Source organism: Typopeltis vanoorti, chromosome 24 (genome assembly GCF_054136105.1).
Source record: "Typopeltis vanoorti isolate ZY-2024b chromosome 24, IOZ_Tvanoo_1.0, whole genome shotgun sequence".
NCBI lineage: Eukaryota > Metazoa > Arthropoda > Arachnida > Uropygi > Thelyphonidae > Typopeltis > Typopeltis vanoorti.
In genome coordinates, this window is record NC_143572.1 from 61,426,198 (window position 1) to 61,443,683 (window position 17,486).

At 33.2% G+C, this 17,486-nt stretch overlaps 1 protein-coding gene across 5 annotated transcripts in view; it reads left to right on the forward strand.

The window, feature by feature from the left end:
- The window catches only part of msn (serine/threonine-protein kinase msn), a 566,215-nt gene that overhangs the window by 245,847 nt on the left and 302,882 nt on the right, over nt 1-17,486 (forward strand). For all 5 annotated transcript variants that reach the window (XM_090413541.1, XM_090413543.1, XM_090413544.1 and 2 more), the window contains exons 11-13: nt 1,226-1,280; nt 6,839-7,087; nt 13,471-13,546. In XM_090413541.1, coding sequence (XP_090269667.1) covers nt 1,226-1,280; nt 6,839-7,087; nt 13,471-13,546 — 380 coding nt within the window. The remainder of the gene's footprint in view (nt 1-1,225; nt 1,281-6,838; nt 7,088-13,470; nt 13,547-17,486) is intronic.

The following is a 17,486-nucleotide window of genomic DNA, read 5'->3' on the forward strand; positions in this document are numbered from 1 at the left end:
CTTAATGCATAACATTAGACGTATCCGCAAGAGATGTGTTTTGCATTATAGGAGATACCGAGACAGGAGTGTTGGTAGCTTGCTCCACCTTTGCAACGAGTTGCCCTGGTGTTGTACCACCTTACCCCAGTCCTGAAGATACTTTCAGGCGCAAACTTTGTTTGCTCACACTTGGATAAAGGATTAAACTAAATTTATTATACTATTAGTCCAATAGAAATTTGGCAATAATTATGATGCATGTAATATATATATATATATATATATATACAGTCATATGAGTACCATGATTTGTATAACAGTTCTGCAAACCTTTATGTAAGTCTGATTTAACCCACCTTACCCATTAATCACATCCTGTTGCTTATGTGTTTACAGTATGTGTATGCAATAGTACATTAACACTTTTTAAAAAGTTATTTCTGTTAGTTTTCATTCGCAAGATGCTCATATAAATTAAATTTCTATATGGAATTATTAATGCAAAGTAATAACTATATATATATATATATAATATATATATATATATATATATATAAATATAAAAAGTATGAAAAAAATAGAAAAATTGAAAGTTCAATTTGGTCATTTGATTTTCAGTATGAAATCAAGAGATGACTGAACAGTGGCTTCTTTCTTTTTTATCATAAATCTCTTGAAAACAGCTAAAACACCATCTGTTTCTCTTTGGACATTATGAACTGTGAAGCATTAGAATCCATCTTCTTCAGTCATGCTATTCCTGCTAAATATCTGGAGCACAATTGTCATCCCATTTGTCACGTTTTGAGATAGTTACAATGCTTTTTTTTTTTTTTATTATTGACGTTTAAGAGTCAGATCCTTATGTTCCTTTATACAGACAGCATCCTTCATGGTTATATTAATTGGTCATGGTTCAATTTTGGTGAATTTTCATTAGGTTTCCATTTTTGACTTCTGTTCCTTTTTTCTTCATGATTGTACTCTATCACAGTATACACTAACACTAAATTAATAATGTGTGAATACAAATATACAGTGCATCATTGTTCAATAGAAAGCAAAGCCAGACCTGAGAAAAGTGCATGCATTGCATTTGTGTATTAGCTGTCTATTTCGGAGAAGACTGCAGTTAAGTGGTGTGTGTGTGAAAGAGAGACGTAGGCACATTAATAAAATTTTTATAACTATATGTAATGGTCCATTTTCATAATATTTTATTTATTTATTTTTCTTCCTACAGAGTGACTTATGGTCATTAGGAATTACTGCACTGGAGATGGCAGAGTCACAACCACGTAAGTTGATGATTCATCTTTCATAACTTACAGCTTTGTTATTTAGAAATTAGGTATATTACATTCCCTAGAGCTTTCTACTTCAAGATCTTATATATAGTTATCATTACAAATTACTCTTCATTCAATATCTCATAGAGATATTTCACATTCAGTGGATTCTATAATCCACTAGCGAGATACTACAAGGCAATCTTTAAGGAACCCAGATACTAAAAAAATTTGTTGTCCTGATGTCATCCCTTTATTTTATCCTTAATATTTGTGCTTCAGAGTTTTTCTGTTGTATTACAGAATCTTAGTCTTCAGCCATGTCTAATCCATTCCAGTCACTTGATGAATTTATCAACTAAGTGTTGCCACTGTTTCTGTCACTGTAGTCCTCTAAAAATAATGCAGAAGTTCATTAAAACTAACTCATTCATACTCTGAAAGAATTTTGTGCATCAACAATAATCAGCATGAATTCACTCTTCACACTATAGGTGATCTTTTAGCTTATGCCATCTACCTCTGAATAAATCCTGTAGAAATATTAGGAGGAAAAAAAAAACATGGAAATATCTAGCATGTCTGGCAGAAAGTTACTGTTATCATATCATCTGTTGGATTCTGAATATATAGAGATTTAAGTAATTATTATTTGCTTCAGAATCCAACATGACCTTCCATCACAAAGGCTAGACTTGTAAATATTATTTAATGTAAACAACTTATTTTACAATTTAATATTCATATAACTACCTTAATTTTGTATAATATTTAATTATTTAATCAAATATGTATTAATAATGAAAAGACTATTAAATATTATTAAGCTATTTTAATTATTATGTTAATATTATAAGAACTTGTATTTGATAATTTAACTGCGCATTAATTGAAATGTAAATATTCTTTATTTATTCCTATTTGTAGAAGTTTAGCGTTATGCAATACCTTAATTTTATTATGTTTTGTTTTGTTGTCATGGAGACGTATGTAAGCGAGTGAGCACGTTATGAACACCACGTGAGGAGAAGGTTTATTGAAATGAGTTTTAGAAAGATATCACGAGAATAATTTAGGTGGGAAGAACAAATATATAAGCGATGAATGCTGAAATTATTAATTAATTAAGGAGAGATTAGAGGAATTAAGAGAGATAGAAAGGAGAGAATTGGCATTAGGTTGGAATTGGGGCATTCGGGAATCACAGTGCGATAATAGCGAGTCGGCAAGTCACTCAAGCAGCTAATAAAGTCTACTAGTCGAGAAGCAGTTAGCTAATAAGTTGTAGAATAACAATTATAGCTATGGAAAACAGCTGAGAGACTATTAATTAGACTAGTGATATTTGAGTTGAGATTCTATTTCAGGGCCGACCTTTCAAGGACATACAGAACCTTGAAGCAAAGTACAGAGTTATTAGCGAATAGTAGAGGCTGTAAAATTGAAGTTTACCATTAGCTGTGCTTAGAAATATATTGCCTAAAGAATTAAATGAATGCAGGAAGAATGAACAGCTGTGCATGTAAAACCTCAAGTTAAGGAATTATTGTGTATTGCCTTAATTCATAAGTGATCAGTAGTATTTCATGCAAGAACGTTTGTTTATGTGTATTGTGACCGATGATTAATTCAGTTATTGCTAAGAAGAATTTATTTAATGAGTGCCGTATACTGTTTAAGTGTATACAGTTATAAAAAGTGTTTACGTATAAGTAGGTGAAGAAAAAAGATTATCGGTAAGATTATTCCAACCGTTAATAATATTCCTATACGGAGAAGTGTGAGAGTTTCATCCTAGAATTTCCTTATACTAACAGTAACTATTGAGGAAGTTAGCTAAAGTGTAAATTTAAAAGTGTTTGTTTGTGAAGAGGTATTACTGAAATTTTTGTTGTATTTGAAACTCAAGAAACTGTGAGATATTTGTGCAATCGATTACTGAGGAACTTTGTGACTTTGAATTTTACCAATCAGTTAATTGAATTTTGTGAGAGCTAAAATGTTTATAATATCTGACTTAGTGATTTGAACTTAAGTGTAAATTGTGATTCTAAATTAAATGTTTGTTTTTGTTAATCTAAAGTTGTGTTTTGCCTGAATCTCTTTTACTGCACCATTCATAAAATATTCGAACCAAAGCGGGTGAATTAAGTAAGTCAAATATACTCGGCCAGTATACGTATAATAACAACATATTAAGGAGAGATAGTTGAGAGTTGGTTTATCTTCACTTCTTGAACTAATTCAGATATAAAGTGGCGTAGTCTCTAAATATAAATTTTCTTTATATTTGAATTAGAAATCAACTTATCAACTAGTTAAGAACATCGTAATAGTAATCATGTCGGATCCAAGGTACAGATTAAGAAGAAGTAGGATCCAACATCATCTTCTAGTCTTCATGCCAATTTATAATTTGTTGTCTAGTTTATTCTTGAGTTGGTTGCTCACTACATGATGCTTTTTTTATCATCCAGTTTCTCCAGCATTGCTTGTACCAAAAAGTTCTGTTTAACTACTCGGCTATATCCCAATCTCTCATCTGCAACCTGCCCAACTCGCACAGCTTTTTTATGACAATTTCATTCCCAAAACCTTGTGATATACAAATCTGTAGGATTATCTAGCAAGACTGTAAATTCAATTTTAATCTCCAACCCTATTCCCATGCTATTTCATGCCAAAAAAGAAAATAATAAACAGATTATTATTTATTCAATCCCAGATTGCTAGCTGCAGATTTTTCCTGACATAAACATACACTTTATTTTTTTGCTTCAGTATGCAAAAAAAAAAAAAAAGCCATTTCCCTTTTGCTTCAGATGGTATTTGTTCCCTAACCAACTGCTAATATATATATATATATATATATATATATAATGATATTGTTGATTGTCTCGATAGAGAGACATATTTTTGAAGTAGATTACATGACTAGAAACTGAGAGATAAAAATAGAAACATTATATTTTATTTTAAATAAACTGCACAACTAGTTTTGTGTTCTTAGAAGACTTCATCGGGTGCATTACATAAGAGAAATACAAAAAAATAATTGCGAGAGAATATCTAAACATTATAATGCCAGCGTATTAACATTTGAAGGCATTCTGTGCAGGGCCATTGCCAGATTAGATTGTGCCCCGAGGCAAACAATTAAATATCACCCCTGATGGATTATAAGACAAAAATATAAGAAAATCTCCAATTGCTATTTTGTTTTTATTACAAGAGAAACATTAATGCAAAACAATTACATAATAATATTAATTAAATGTTTGCTCTACAGGGATATCACACAATAAAACTGTTTATAAGCTCTTCTAAATTTAAATTATAAGCTATGTCCACCTCTAACGATATAGTTGCTAGACCAAAACAATCTTTCTTGGGTCATTGCTGTTTGCAAATAATTTTTAATCAGTTTAAGCTTTGAAAAACTTCTTTCTGCACTTGCTATGCTAACAGGAATTGTTAGCATAGCGACAACGCCTACCACAATATCACTGAACGAACACCCTTATTAAGCCACGCTATGAGGCAGACTTCCTCCATGCTACACCCTGTCGACGGTACTGTTTCTGCGTATCACTTCATTGTTGAGCACATGCATGTACTCATCATCTTGTAACTGCCAAAGTTAAATAGCAGCACAGTGACAATCTGAAAGATTATAACTGAGTTTAGTGTTGGGATGTACTGGATTGAGGATGATTTCTTTAGATTCCACAATTTTTTTTCCCAGTTTGTCATAGCATTGAAAGATGCTTTCCAATTTGTTCTATATTGACTGGGTGATTGATAGCATTTTCGTCATTAGTGTCAGCAGAATTGAGGATGTGATTAAACAGAGCACTTGCTCTAGTTCTGCCATATGTGATGTGTCTCTTATGTTCTTCTAGACGTAACTTAATGACTTTTTCTGTCTGACCAAAATAAGGCATCTTGCAGTTGCACCAAACACTTAAACGGCAGGATATTTTAAGGTATGTTTTTGTTTAGGCATATTGAATAAAGAATGGAACTTGGGTAGAGGAGTGAAAAGAAGTCTGGATGTTAAATTTTTTGAGAACTTTAGCTAACTTAGGCAAAACAGAAGTGATATATGGTAGAGCTATATAGCCTTCTTCATTATTTCTATCTTCAGTATGGTGAGGAGGTGGATTAAGTTGTAGTTTTCTGTTTTAAATAACCATTTTGCTGAAGGGTTGTAAGAAGAAAATGAAGTTCTTTGTTGATATCCTCCTCTTCACAGAGGAGGGAGTGAGCATGTTTGCCTAGCACAGAGATAAGTTTTTTAAGACAGATAGTGGGACTTCATGGAGACATCTGTTGGTGTGAGTGGGCTTTCTTTAAATGGAGATTTTCAATTTTCCAGATACACGTGAGTTTGACATCCAGGAATGGGAGGAGCCGTCAATCTCTAATTCTGAAGTAAACTAAAATTTTGGGTGTTGATTGTTGAGATGGTCTAGGAAATTCTGTAAGGAATCAGGTCCATGACTTCAGATTAAGAAAATATTATCTATATATCTTTTCCACAACCTAGGTTTCAATGGGAATGAAGAAATAGCTTTTTTTCCTCAAAAGATTCTAAATATAAATTTACCAGTGTGGGAGATAAAGGATTGCCATGGCTAATCCAAAGTTCTGTTTGTAAATAGCACCTTTAAACTGGAAATAACCAGAATTAATGCAATGGGTTAATAAAGATATCACTTTTTTCAATAATTTATCCTTTAAAAGAGTTGGAACTCTGTAGGTACTTTGACATTCGCGAGATCATGAATGCATGCATGCACCAATAAAGTGACACACAGAATGCCTTCAAATATCAGTATGTTGGCATTTTAACGTTTAGATATTCCTCTCGCAATGTTTGTTTGCATTTCTGTCATGTAATGCATCTGATGAAGTCTTCTAAGAACACAAAACTAGTTATGCAGTTTATTTAAAATAAATTATTGTTTCTGTTTTTATCTCTTGGGTTCTAGTCATTTAATTATTTCAAAAAAATATATATATATATAAATTGCAAATGTCTCCAGAAATATGGTATTATTTTCAAAAATTCTAGATGCTCATGAAGACAGCATTCAGGCTGGTTAATCGAGCCTGGCAGGAAATGATTACCAACTATCCAGAAGGCTCTGTTAAACAGCATCTAGAATTTTCTGCCATGTTGGTCATCTGAAATTACTTCTTTATTACCACCCCTCTCTTGAAACATAAAGAACATATTACTGCAACCATTCTCTGGATTTACTGTCCATTGATGCTGGTAAACTGTGCCACCAGCAGCACAGTTTTCCCCACCAACCACAACATAATCAAAATTTTTTCTTTATTTCTTCTGTGATTGACATAAGGTAAACCTGCTTTTATCCATGGCAGGTGTTGTTGTTGTTGGGTGATTATTTGATGCACAATATCAGAAAACGATAAGAGCCTAGTTTATGTTTTTAATATCCTTAGAATTGTAGTTCATTCTTTAAAAAAAACTGTAGATATGTTTTTGTTGGGTTTGTAATTGCATCTTATTTTTTCTTTATTTTCTTTTCTTTCAGCATTATGTGATATGCATCCAATGAGAGCCTTGTTCTTGATTCCACGTAATCCTCCCCCTCGACTTAAATCAAGAAAATGGTCCAAAAAATTTCATAGTTTTATAGAAACGGTACTTGTGAAAGATTATCAGCAGCGTCCATACACTGACCAGCTGCTAAAGCATCCATTTATTAGGGACCAACCAACAGAAAGGCAGGTTCGGATACAACTAAAAGACCACATAGATAGATGTCGTAAACACAAAAGAGGTAAGGCAGCTGAATGCAAATCGTCACCTTCCTGTCCACAACACTGTTTATTGATTTATCATCAGATTTGCTTAATAAATACATTAATTTATCTATATCAATAGATAAATTAATAAATATATTAATTTATCTATTGATATAAGGATCAGTTACTTATATCAATCCTAGGATTAGCTTCTTGGTATTCATAATACATTAAAGCTCCCACTATATTAAATACCACTATATTTAATTAAATTTATATGATCAGTTACCAAAACGTTTTGGCTATATAGTAAAAGCACAGTTCTAAAGAAATTCAGTATAGTAATCTTTCTTTTATAACCATTTATTCCTTTTGATACCTGTAAGTTTCCTGTATGAGAATTAGTTCTAAGAAAGCTTCATGTATAATCTATACACCAAAATATATTAATCAGATCTTTATGTGAATATGTAGTATTGGAAAGTACAGAAGTAGATTTTTTTTATTTAATCAGTTTCTCTATCATTTGAATTAAACACTTAGCCTCAGAGTGTACATTATATTAACAATATACTCTGAAATTACGTGCGTTTTGGTTACATGTGTTGTATAAAAAATTAAAACCTAGTTTTAATTTTTTATACAACAAATAATAGTTTTCTTTTCCTGTGTAGTTACAAGGAGACCAAGTTGTAAACCATTACACATTTAGTGAGGGGGGAGCTAAAAAAAACAAATAGTTGCTAATAACTCTCCAAATTTCAGATGTGACTAGTCCCTCATTGTGATTATGATCAGGACAGTGAAGAACCTCAACACTTTTGTTGAAAAGGCATTGGAATTTGTAGATAAGATTGGTGTTCAGAAATAGGTTTTAAATTCTACTGAATTTGGTATGAAGAATTAGACTTAAAACTATAGATTTTTCTAATTTCATGATCAATTTGACATCAACTCACTCTTCACTGATGTTTCTTTTAATTGAGACCCTTGAAGATGTATTTTTTGAATTTCCAAATTTAAGTTTTTTGAATTCAGGATATTTCAGCTTGAAATGGCAAACAGCATAAATAAATTGAAGGAACAGCCATGGGCTCACTGTTATTGCTGACCCCTTAAATTTCAAATCCTCTCTTTGTATGTGATATTTTGCCATCTCTAAGTGCATGTGGCAAGAACTACCTATCTTCTCAAAAAATGAATATCGTATTTATAAATTCTTAATTTTTATTTATTGTTACAATCATTTGTATTAGCAATATTCAGTTCATCTTCACTCTCGGCACTATCACTAGCCTCATTAATGTCACCGTTCGTATTACTTTCATCTGAACTATTATTGTCACTCTCTTCAAAACTGCGTCATCTTCGGTGCCATCCATCACATTACTTATCCTGCATTTCTTAAATGACTTTATAATCATCTCTTCTTTCACAGCTTTCCATGAATTTTTCACCCAGGTACATACTTCTGAAATTGTTGGCCATTTCATACGTCCTATTGCTGTAACATCGTGATTTGGCTTTGCCAACCATTTGTTCCACTCTTCCTGCAAAAAATTTTGAATGGTTTATTAATAGACCCATCCAAGGGTTGTAATTGACCTATAAGGCCTTCAGGAATGACTGCTAATTCTGTATTCATTTCTTTTAGAAGCTTCTTGGTTGATTTTGTTTTATGTGCTCTGAATTGATGCCACACTAACATCGCAGGCTTTTTAAACAACACACCTGGATGTTTGGCCCATATCTTTTGTATCCATAATATCATTCCTGTTTCATCTATCCAGCCTTTATCTTGAATGTGGATAATAATGCCACGAGGAATTTCATCTCGGTAATGTTTTTATCTTGAAGATTAACATGGGGAGTAGTTATGTTCCGTCCGCTCAACAAGCTAAAACTACAGTGTAGTGAGTTTTTTTGTGACCTGTTGTTTTGATCACTATTGATTTGGTGCCTTTTGAATCTACTGTCTGATTTGAAGGAACATCAAAAGTTAGAGGCACTTCATCCATGTTGGCAATTTGATTAAGCTCAAAGTTAAATTTCCTTCTCGCTGATATGACAAATCTATGGAATTCTATAATTTTAGCTTCATAGTCAGCCGGCATTTTTTTGGGCTAGAGTGGTTTTTGTACACATGCATAACCCGTATCTTTTCATAAATCTAAAGCACCAAGATGGTGATTCAATAAAATCTAAAATTCCATTATCAGTTGCCCATCGTTTTGCTTCAAAAATGATCATTTTCGTAGAAACAGATATTCCCATGTTTCGATGATTCGTTACCCAATTTTTCATTTGTAATTCTAATTCTGGTCATTTTTCTAGGTGCGAATGGAATGTTTTCTTGTGTTTACATTGCAGTTTTAATTGTTCCTCTTGTTTTCTCCACTCACGAACCATTTTTTCTGTTGGTGGTGGACCAAAATGTCTTTCTGCTGCTCTGTTTCCATATTGTTTTGCATAATTTATCACATTTAATTTATAACTCATGTTATATGAAAGTCTTTTTTGTTTTACACTCATTTTTTCTAATTTTAAGATAAAAATTTTAATGACTTATAAAAAAATTATTCAAATGAACTGTACAAAAGTGCATATGTTTACATACTAATGACTATTGATGCTCTAAATCGGTGATTCACCCACATGCAGTGAGATAACTTAGGTACCTACCTTCAGTGGCATACTAGCTAATTTTATTAACATATTGCACCAGTAATTGAACTTCGCTAACAGCTTCAGTACAGTGTAAAGATTCGTATTTTAATGTTATCTTCGGACCATAAGATGCACCCCAATTTTCAGTAGATTTTTCTATGTAGAAAGGTGTGTCTGAAAAATGCGGTAGTTAAATTCAGTGATATTCACTGAGGAGCTGAAGGATCTTCCTCAGCCATAGCCAAGTTAGCCGGTCTTGGACATGGACAGTAGTTTTTTTTTTTCTCCAGTTTATCCCGGGGTTTTTCACCCTGCAAAACAGGCAAACTGGCCTTGAGAATTCAACGCTACAGGACATAGGGCTTGACCACCTTATCCTGTGAATGGTTGAGGTCCAATGATTAATAAACCCTTGACACCGTAAGGTAAAAGAGGGTAAAGGGAAAATGAGATGAGATAAGTTATTAATAAATTAATATTAATTTCCACATTCAAAAGGGAATGGGGGGGGAATACATTCATTTACTCTTCCGTCTTCAATGACATGCTCCAGGTTAGAGCACAGCAGCTCTGTGGGGCAGGGAGGGTGTCCTTTTGAAATTTGAAAAATGCTGATCAGTCTTGGTCAACTAAAATAATTCAAATAAGTAAGTGGTCTGTAGAGAATTTCCAAGAAGTCAGGAGATTGTTTTTGGATAAAGGTTTTTATTTTATTTTTTTTTTATTATTATTATTAAATCCTATTTTGCCTTGTTTTAATATGTATATCAATAAAATGTGCATTACTTATTTTTTTTGTTAAAGTGTTTGCAAAAAAAAAAATTACCACAGAGGATTAGTTTAAAGTGCCTACTTTTAAAAAGTTATCACATTTGAATATACTTGAAATGATGCAATCCTTAACCTGATATTTTGCTTATATCTAAAATGTTATTCATCCTTTTCTTGTGTTATTATGTGAGTTTTAAGAGGCAGGGATAGAGAAGTTATTGTTCCTCTTTATAAGGCAATAATAAGTTCCATCTTGACCACTGTTGGACAGATTTGGTCACCTGAATTCTGTGTGGTTAAAGTAATCAAGAGGATCCAGAGGTGCATGACATTGTTTCAGGTCTGCGGAATGCTCCTTATGAGAATAGACTTGATGATCTGTAGGCTTCAAGAGTTAACTGGTAGGCAAAAAAGAGGAAACATTAATTTAACCGAAGACTTTTTTTCAGTACATGATAGAGGGGAAGAACGAATGGTCACCCATGGAAATTGTGCAAGGGTGTTAGGAATAGAATTTTTGTCAGAGGTGGTTGTGAGTGTTTTGTCAGTGAGTGAGTTTAAGGATAGGTATGATATTTATTGCACAAATAATGGATCTTCTGCAATTGAGTCTATTGTCCAGTCAGAGTCTAGTCTGATTCCATTGAGATAGCTGTATGTATATAATCATATTTGATGTGACATATCAGAGCAAAAATATGCACAGATACCATGTTTGAGATGAAAAGAGTCAGAGCACAATTAAAAAAAATTAGTAGTTTCTTGAAGCTGAAATTTCAGTTTGTTAGGAAAAGTAGGTGTGATTTATTTATTTATTTATTTATTTATTTTTTTTTTTTTAGATTAGCGATATAAAAGTTGCATTTAGAACTATGACTGGTATATGAGGATCTGAAAAATTGTCTTTCTGATCCACATCTCTCTCTCTCTCTTTTTTTTTTTTTCTCAGCATGTAAACTTCTGATTACTTTTCATTGTTGTTTAGAATGAGCTGAAATGGGTAAAATTGACAGTATAGTAATGGGTTCATTACTAAGCCATACATCTACATGATGAATATCATCTAAATGTTATTCTCTATGATTGAAGATAGATTGAAGGTGTATGTGGGTTGCAGAGTTTAGATGACAGGCAGAGGAGAAGAGACATGATAGCAACTTATAGATTAATAAAGGAATTCTATAAGATTGATACAAGAGAAAATTTTCAATACATGAGGAGTAGGGGAGAAGGGGTTCACTGCTGGAAGTTGTGTGTAAGAGTGTCGTTAGTAAGATGTGCAGACTAGGTTCTTTGCTCAGAGAGTGGTGAATGAGTGGAATGGACTGCCATAGGTAGTTGTTAGTGTCCCTTAATTAGTTATTAATACGTGATGTCATTGGATGCCATATGGTAACTCTTGTACCTCACGTGATTTTGAAAGTGAAGCCTTCTGCTAGAAGTGGTAGGATTGCAGCCCTTTCCACACAGAGTTCGTAGAACCATCACAAACAGCTGTATCTATGGCAGAATTTGAACCCGCAGCCTTTTGGCTAGAGAGTAGATATATCAGCCACTCAGGCCATTAAGTGCCCCAATGGTGAATAAGTTTAAGGAGAGGTATGATAGGTATGGTTTGAATAATGGTTAATGTAGGTCTCCTGTGATGAGTCTTTTGACTCTGTGGAGATACCCATATAATAATAAATCTTCTGAATCGATGTCTTGGCATTGTATGATGTACTAAAACCTAAACCCTCCTAATGCATTGTCATTAGGAGGGTTTATGTTTTGCCAAAAAGTTATTCATCAGCTGCTGAATGACTGTTTTTAAAGCTATGTCTTCAAAAAGAATAAGTTGGGTCTCTCCATGATATCTTTATGTAATTCTATGGTCATCACTCATATTACATACTCTGTGACCTACGTATTGATTAAAGGATAACTCTGCATTATTCATTATAATACTAATGTCACACCTAGAAGAACTATGGAAAAAATTATCTGGGTATTTTCTCTAAAGTTCAAACATGGTATTTGTCCACTTCAAGCTTCTAGTAAGTGAAGGAGTGGTATTATATTTAACAGTGAAACTCATCAGTCACCTAATGATTGCTAATACTACAGAGGGTTGGCGTTACCTGTGAAGGATGTGTAAGCCCAGCTCAATCTCTGCGTACATTAGCTCATCTAATTTGATGTTTTGTCTATTCACTTGTGGCGGGGAGGGGAGAAGAATGTATTCTGTGCTACTAACAGGGTCGAGCAGCATGAAATTGTTAGCAAATAATTGTTGAAATTTGGCTAGACTGCAAAAACCAAAAGTTCAGCATACTCTGCATTATGTTGGTCTAAACAAAAGTTCCAACTCTGTTTTGAATTATGTCATTAGAAGAATGTTTTCAGCCCCTTCTGAGGCATAATCAGAATAAATTAGTGCATTATAATGCCCTTTCTAGTGAGATTTGACTATTTTATAGCAGATCGTAGATGAATTCTATGGCCTGGAAAATGTTCTGAATATGTTCTGAAACCACTGTCCCACTTATTTTAAAGTGACTGTAAGAAAATTTCATGCTTGATATCTATAGCAAGGTTTCCAGACTGTTAAAAATAAATTTAAAAAAATGCGAAAAATGAAATTAATAAAAATAGAAAAAAAAAATATAGCCCACTCGTTAAAAAAAAAAAAAAAAAAAAAAAAAAAATCTGATATCTCTCCTAAACATTTGCCAATGTTACCAGTGGAAACTACAATCACTCAGAATGTATGATTTTCCCTTTTTATTACAAACCTTCTAAAAGATGCCCCAGTAACCATTCTTTCTCATGCTTTCTTTGCTTAATTAAAGCTGCCATGTATATTCTGTCAAACTACTAATTATTGCCATGGCTAACCTATTTTTAACTAACTGTAGTGCTTTCTTAATTTTTAGCATTCTTTATATATTTTCAATTAAACATTTAATAATTTAATATATTCACTTGTCATTCTTAACAGGAGAAGTACAAGAAGATTATCGATATAGTGGTAGTGAAGGCGAAGAAGAAGATGCTAGCCAAAACATGGAACCAAGGTGGAATTTCTCTGTTTGCCTTATATAAAGACTTATATATAATATGAATCATCCACAGCTTGTTTTTAGAACTCTATCTTGACATTGGAACATCATTACTTTTCTGCTAGGAAAAGTAAACTACTAAAGAATTTGACCATTTACACATGGATATATATATATATATATATATATATATATATATATATATATATATAAGGATAAAAAATTATTTTTATTAGTTAAAATTATTAGTTAAAAAAGTTATTATACATATATACATATATTTAGAAAGGCTTAGATGTTGGTTATTCATAATAGTGTGTCATGGTATAAACAATACACTAATGATTTAGTGTGCATTGTTGCACTGTTTATACACATTGTGTTTGGTATCAATTACCAAAGTTATCAGAGCCAACTTGTGAGGTATTCAAAGTAGTACTGATGTTCACTAATCATTTCTTCCACAAAGCTCATGATTAATACTATGCCAGCCACCCCTAGGTAAGAAACCAACTTCAGGTGGTTAGTATCTAATATACTATCAATTTCTGATCTTTAACTGGTTATTTCTGCTATTCTGAATTGGAATTACTGGATATCGTTCTGCCTGCCTCTGAATAATCATTAATTCACTTGTTTGATAAACATTTACACAGACTCGGTCAGAAACATGACGTTATATCAAGGAGACAATATGCCTCTAGTTACCTTTTTCCTAATAAATAGGTATTGAGCATTTCTGGACACTAGTTTGACTGATATACAGAAACTCATGTTAACCACCTTACTGGCCATTATGGATCAAATATGCATCCTCATATGTTTCATATCCATCATATATTTCAATGTAACATCAATGGTATTACAATTTTAATATGTACTTCGCATCCATGGTAACTTGGATGTATATATATGTCCTGGCCGGTTAAAGGACATGATTTTTTTATTGTCTTTAAAGCCATTCTATATCTTAATTTTTATGGATATTATTGGATATAATCTTTTTGGTTTTTGAAATGTTGATGTTGACCTTTCTGTTTGAAATTGTTGCTTCATTATTTAATGTCATGTTACTCCCTTCTAATTTAGCTACTGTTAAATTTCATATTATCCTCTCTCTGAAAAAAGAACTGTATATTTTCAAAGTGGATAAAGAAAGCCATAGTGGTAATGAATGAAAGCAATTATAACAAAAGTTAGACCTCCTTTTAGAGGATGTACATCTACATATCAAGAAGTAAATTATAACCCTACTGCAACACAGATTAGGCATCTGAATGAGCTCTTTAATGAAGTTGTAAGCTAGGAAGATAATATAGTGAACAAGCTATGCACTAACTTTGGGAGAACTCCTCATTTATATTGTCTTCCAATCTTGTCAGACCCATTGTGAATTGTATTTCACTCTTACATATAGTGGCTGAGTTTCTATTCATCTAAGTGTACATCAGCTAGACGATTTATGAAGAATTCCACAATACTCTTTTAAGGAAAAAAAAAGCAGCCTTTTATTCCCTTATAGGGAGTAGACAGGCCTTTTAACCCTATCTAGCTTTTTGGAAACCAAAACGTTGAGTGGGCAGTTCACTCTCCACTGGTAACCAATCAGAGATAGCTCGCCCAAGACTATCACTAATTATAAGCAACATCGATGAAGAGACTGGTAAACAAGTGCTGTCATCTCTTGGTACCTAACCCTAACAGGGTATGTTTTTGTCTGAGATAATGTGGGTTCTACAGTCGATTTTCTTGAGTTTATTGGATGAAAAACCCAAGTTTCTGGGTGGAAAAAAAAACCTGCTTGCCCATGCCAGAGATTGACTAACTCAGGAACCAGCTCAAGAAAAGCTTAGAAAAAGTTCCTCCAGTCATATTTCCTTACCATCTTCTGATATTTTAGTTGGCTTTGAAATGATCCTTCGCTGACTTTTGCTGATGTTATTTCCTTCTGTATGAAAATTTCACTCCTGTTGTTGTGAAGATTAATTTATAATACAGGGATATTTCAGCTGAAAAAAAATCTAAATAGATTGAGAGTCATTTTGGAATAAAATGTATCATTTAAATAATTCAACATATGGAACACATGATATGGTCAACCCTTCATGGGCTGCCAAAAATGAACGTTTGGGCTGCATGCGGGCCATCGCTTTGCCGACCCCTGATCTAAACGATGCTTTTTCTTTTCTACCATCCCCAAATCTATGCTCTGGGGTCCACTATACAGATGATGTATTTGCCATTTATTCTCATTCTGAAAATGAAGTATGCACTTTTCTATATCAAATCAACCATTTTCATCTATATATTCAGTTTCACTATGGAAAAAAAGAATTCTGGGAGTTGGTCCTTCTTGGACATCCTACTTACCTAGGTACCTGATTCACCAGCATATATATAGAAAACCTCTCTTTACTGGCAGATATACACAAAGTTCTACATATCATGTCTCCCAGGCAATTGGAGTTACCAAATCCTTAATTACAGAGCACATAATATTTTTTTCCTCTCCTTCATCCTTACAGCTGTAATTTCCCACTTTTCAAGCATTAATGAAATCATATGGCCACGTTGCTTGTCAATTCAATGAATAATAGGTTACTCTCACATTTCTACACCCGTTAATACTGCAATAGAACTCGGGTTTCAATCCCATATATTGCAGACATTTCTGAACTTATCAGCAAAATCTTGAAGAGGTTTCACCTGATACCCACATTTTCCAGTCAACAAAGTTTCTAAATATCTTACCAACTACAGAAGATGAATGTTACCTCTGTCTGTAGACGGTGTCGGTCAGATTCCTTGTGGATGTAACCTAACATATTTTGGACATACAGGCTATTCTGTAAAAAACAGGATTAGTGAACATCAGTACTATAAATGCCTTACACCTCAAAAGTCAGGTCTTGCATACAGTATTGAGACCAGACATAGTATTCTTCAGAATGATGGTCAGCTTCTCTAGAGAAGCAGTTTTAAATCAGTTTTTCCTTGTATGTTGGACTTAATGGCCTGTCACAGCCAAGTAACTTCTATAAAATCTGATTATTCTGATAGGGTGGTTAATTATATCTACATAGTGTATATTGTAGCTGTCAGTTTCATGTTTTTAATGGAAGTTGAGTTAATTGGTCTCAATACAATTTTCCTCCAGGAAATAGGCCTGCAGAAAAACTGTATTGAGACCAATTAACTCAACTTCCATTAAAAGCTCTGGTAGAGGTTATAACTTTTACCAGAACTTTTTAATGTCTGACACATATATTGTTTCTTTTGCAAGAAAAGGTATTTCTGAATCAGTTTTTAGTGCTGATTTCAAATATATTTAAAAAAATTTTCTATCACATACCATTCCAGAGAAAAACACTAGGCGTATATGAGCTATTGTTGCCTGTTGTGATGCAATCATTCTGCTGTTATTGCATCAACTGTGTTTATTTACGAAGAGATAATGCAACACATTACATTGTTTCCACATTAGCCTACACAGTCCATTTGGTGTGTGTGTGTGTGTCTTGGATTTAGCTTGTGTCATATTCTCTGTGCGACAGAAAAATGCCTCATTTGGATCAATTCTCCTAATTTGTTTTGCTATATAGTGAGCTCACCCTGAAGAATAAGCAGAGACCACTTAACTGAGTTAATTTAGGAAGCCTGTGAATGTTATTTTGGTTGTAAGGTAGGTGATCAAGAAAAAACTGGGCTCTGCATGTGTGTTGTGCAAGTTGTGTGGTTAATCTGCAGGCTTGGCTGAAAGGAACCAGATCCTGCATGCCATTTGCTGTTTCAATGATTTGGAGAGAGAGCCAACTAATCAATTTACTGACTGTTATTTCTGCCTTACAAAAGTTCAGAATTTTCATCAGAAAATAAGAAACACATTGTGTATCATGTTGCATTGGCTTTGTGACCAGTACCTCATTCTGTTAATTTGCCAGTACCAAACACCCAA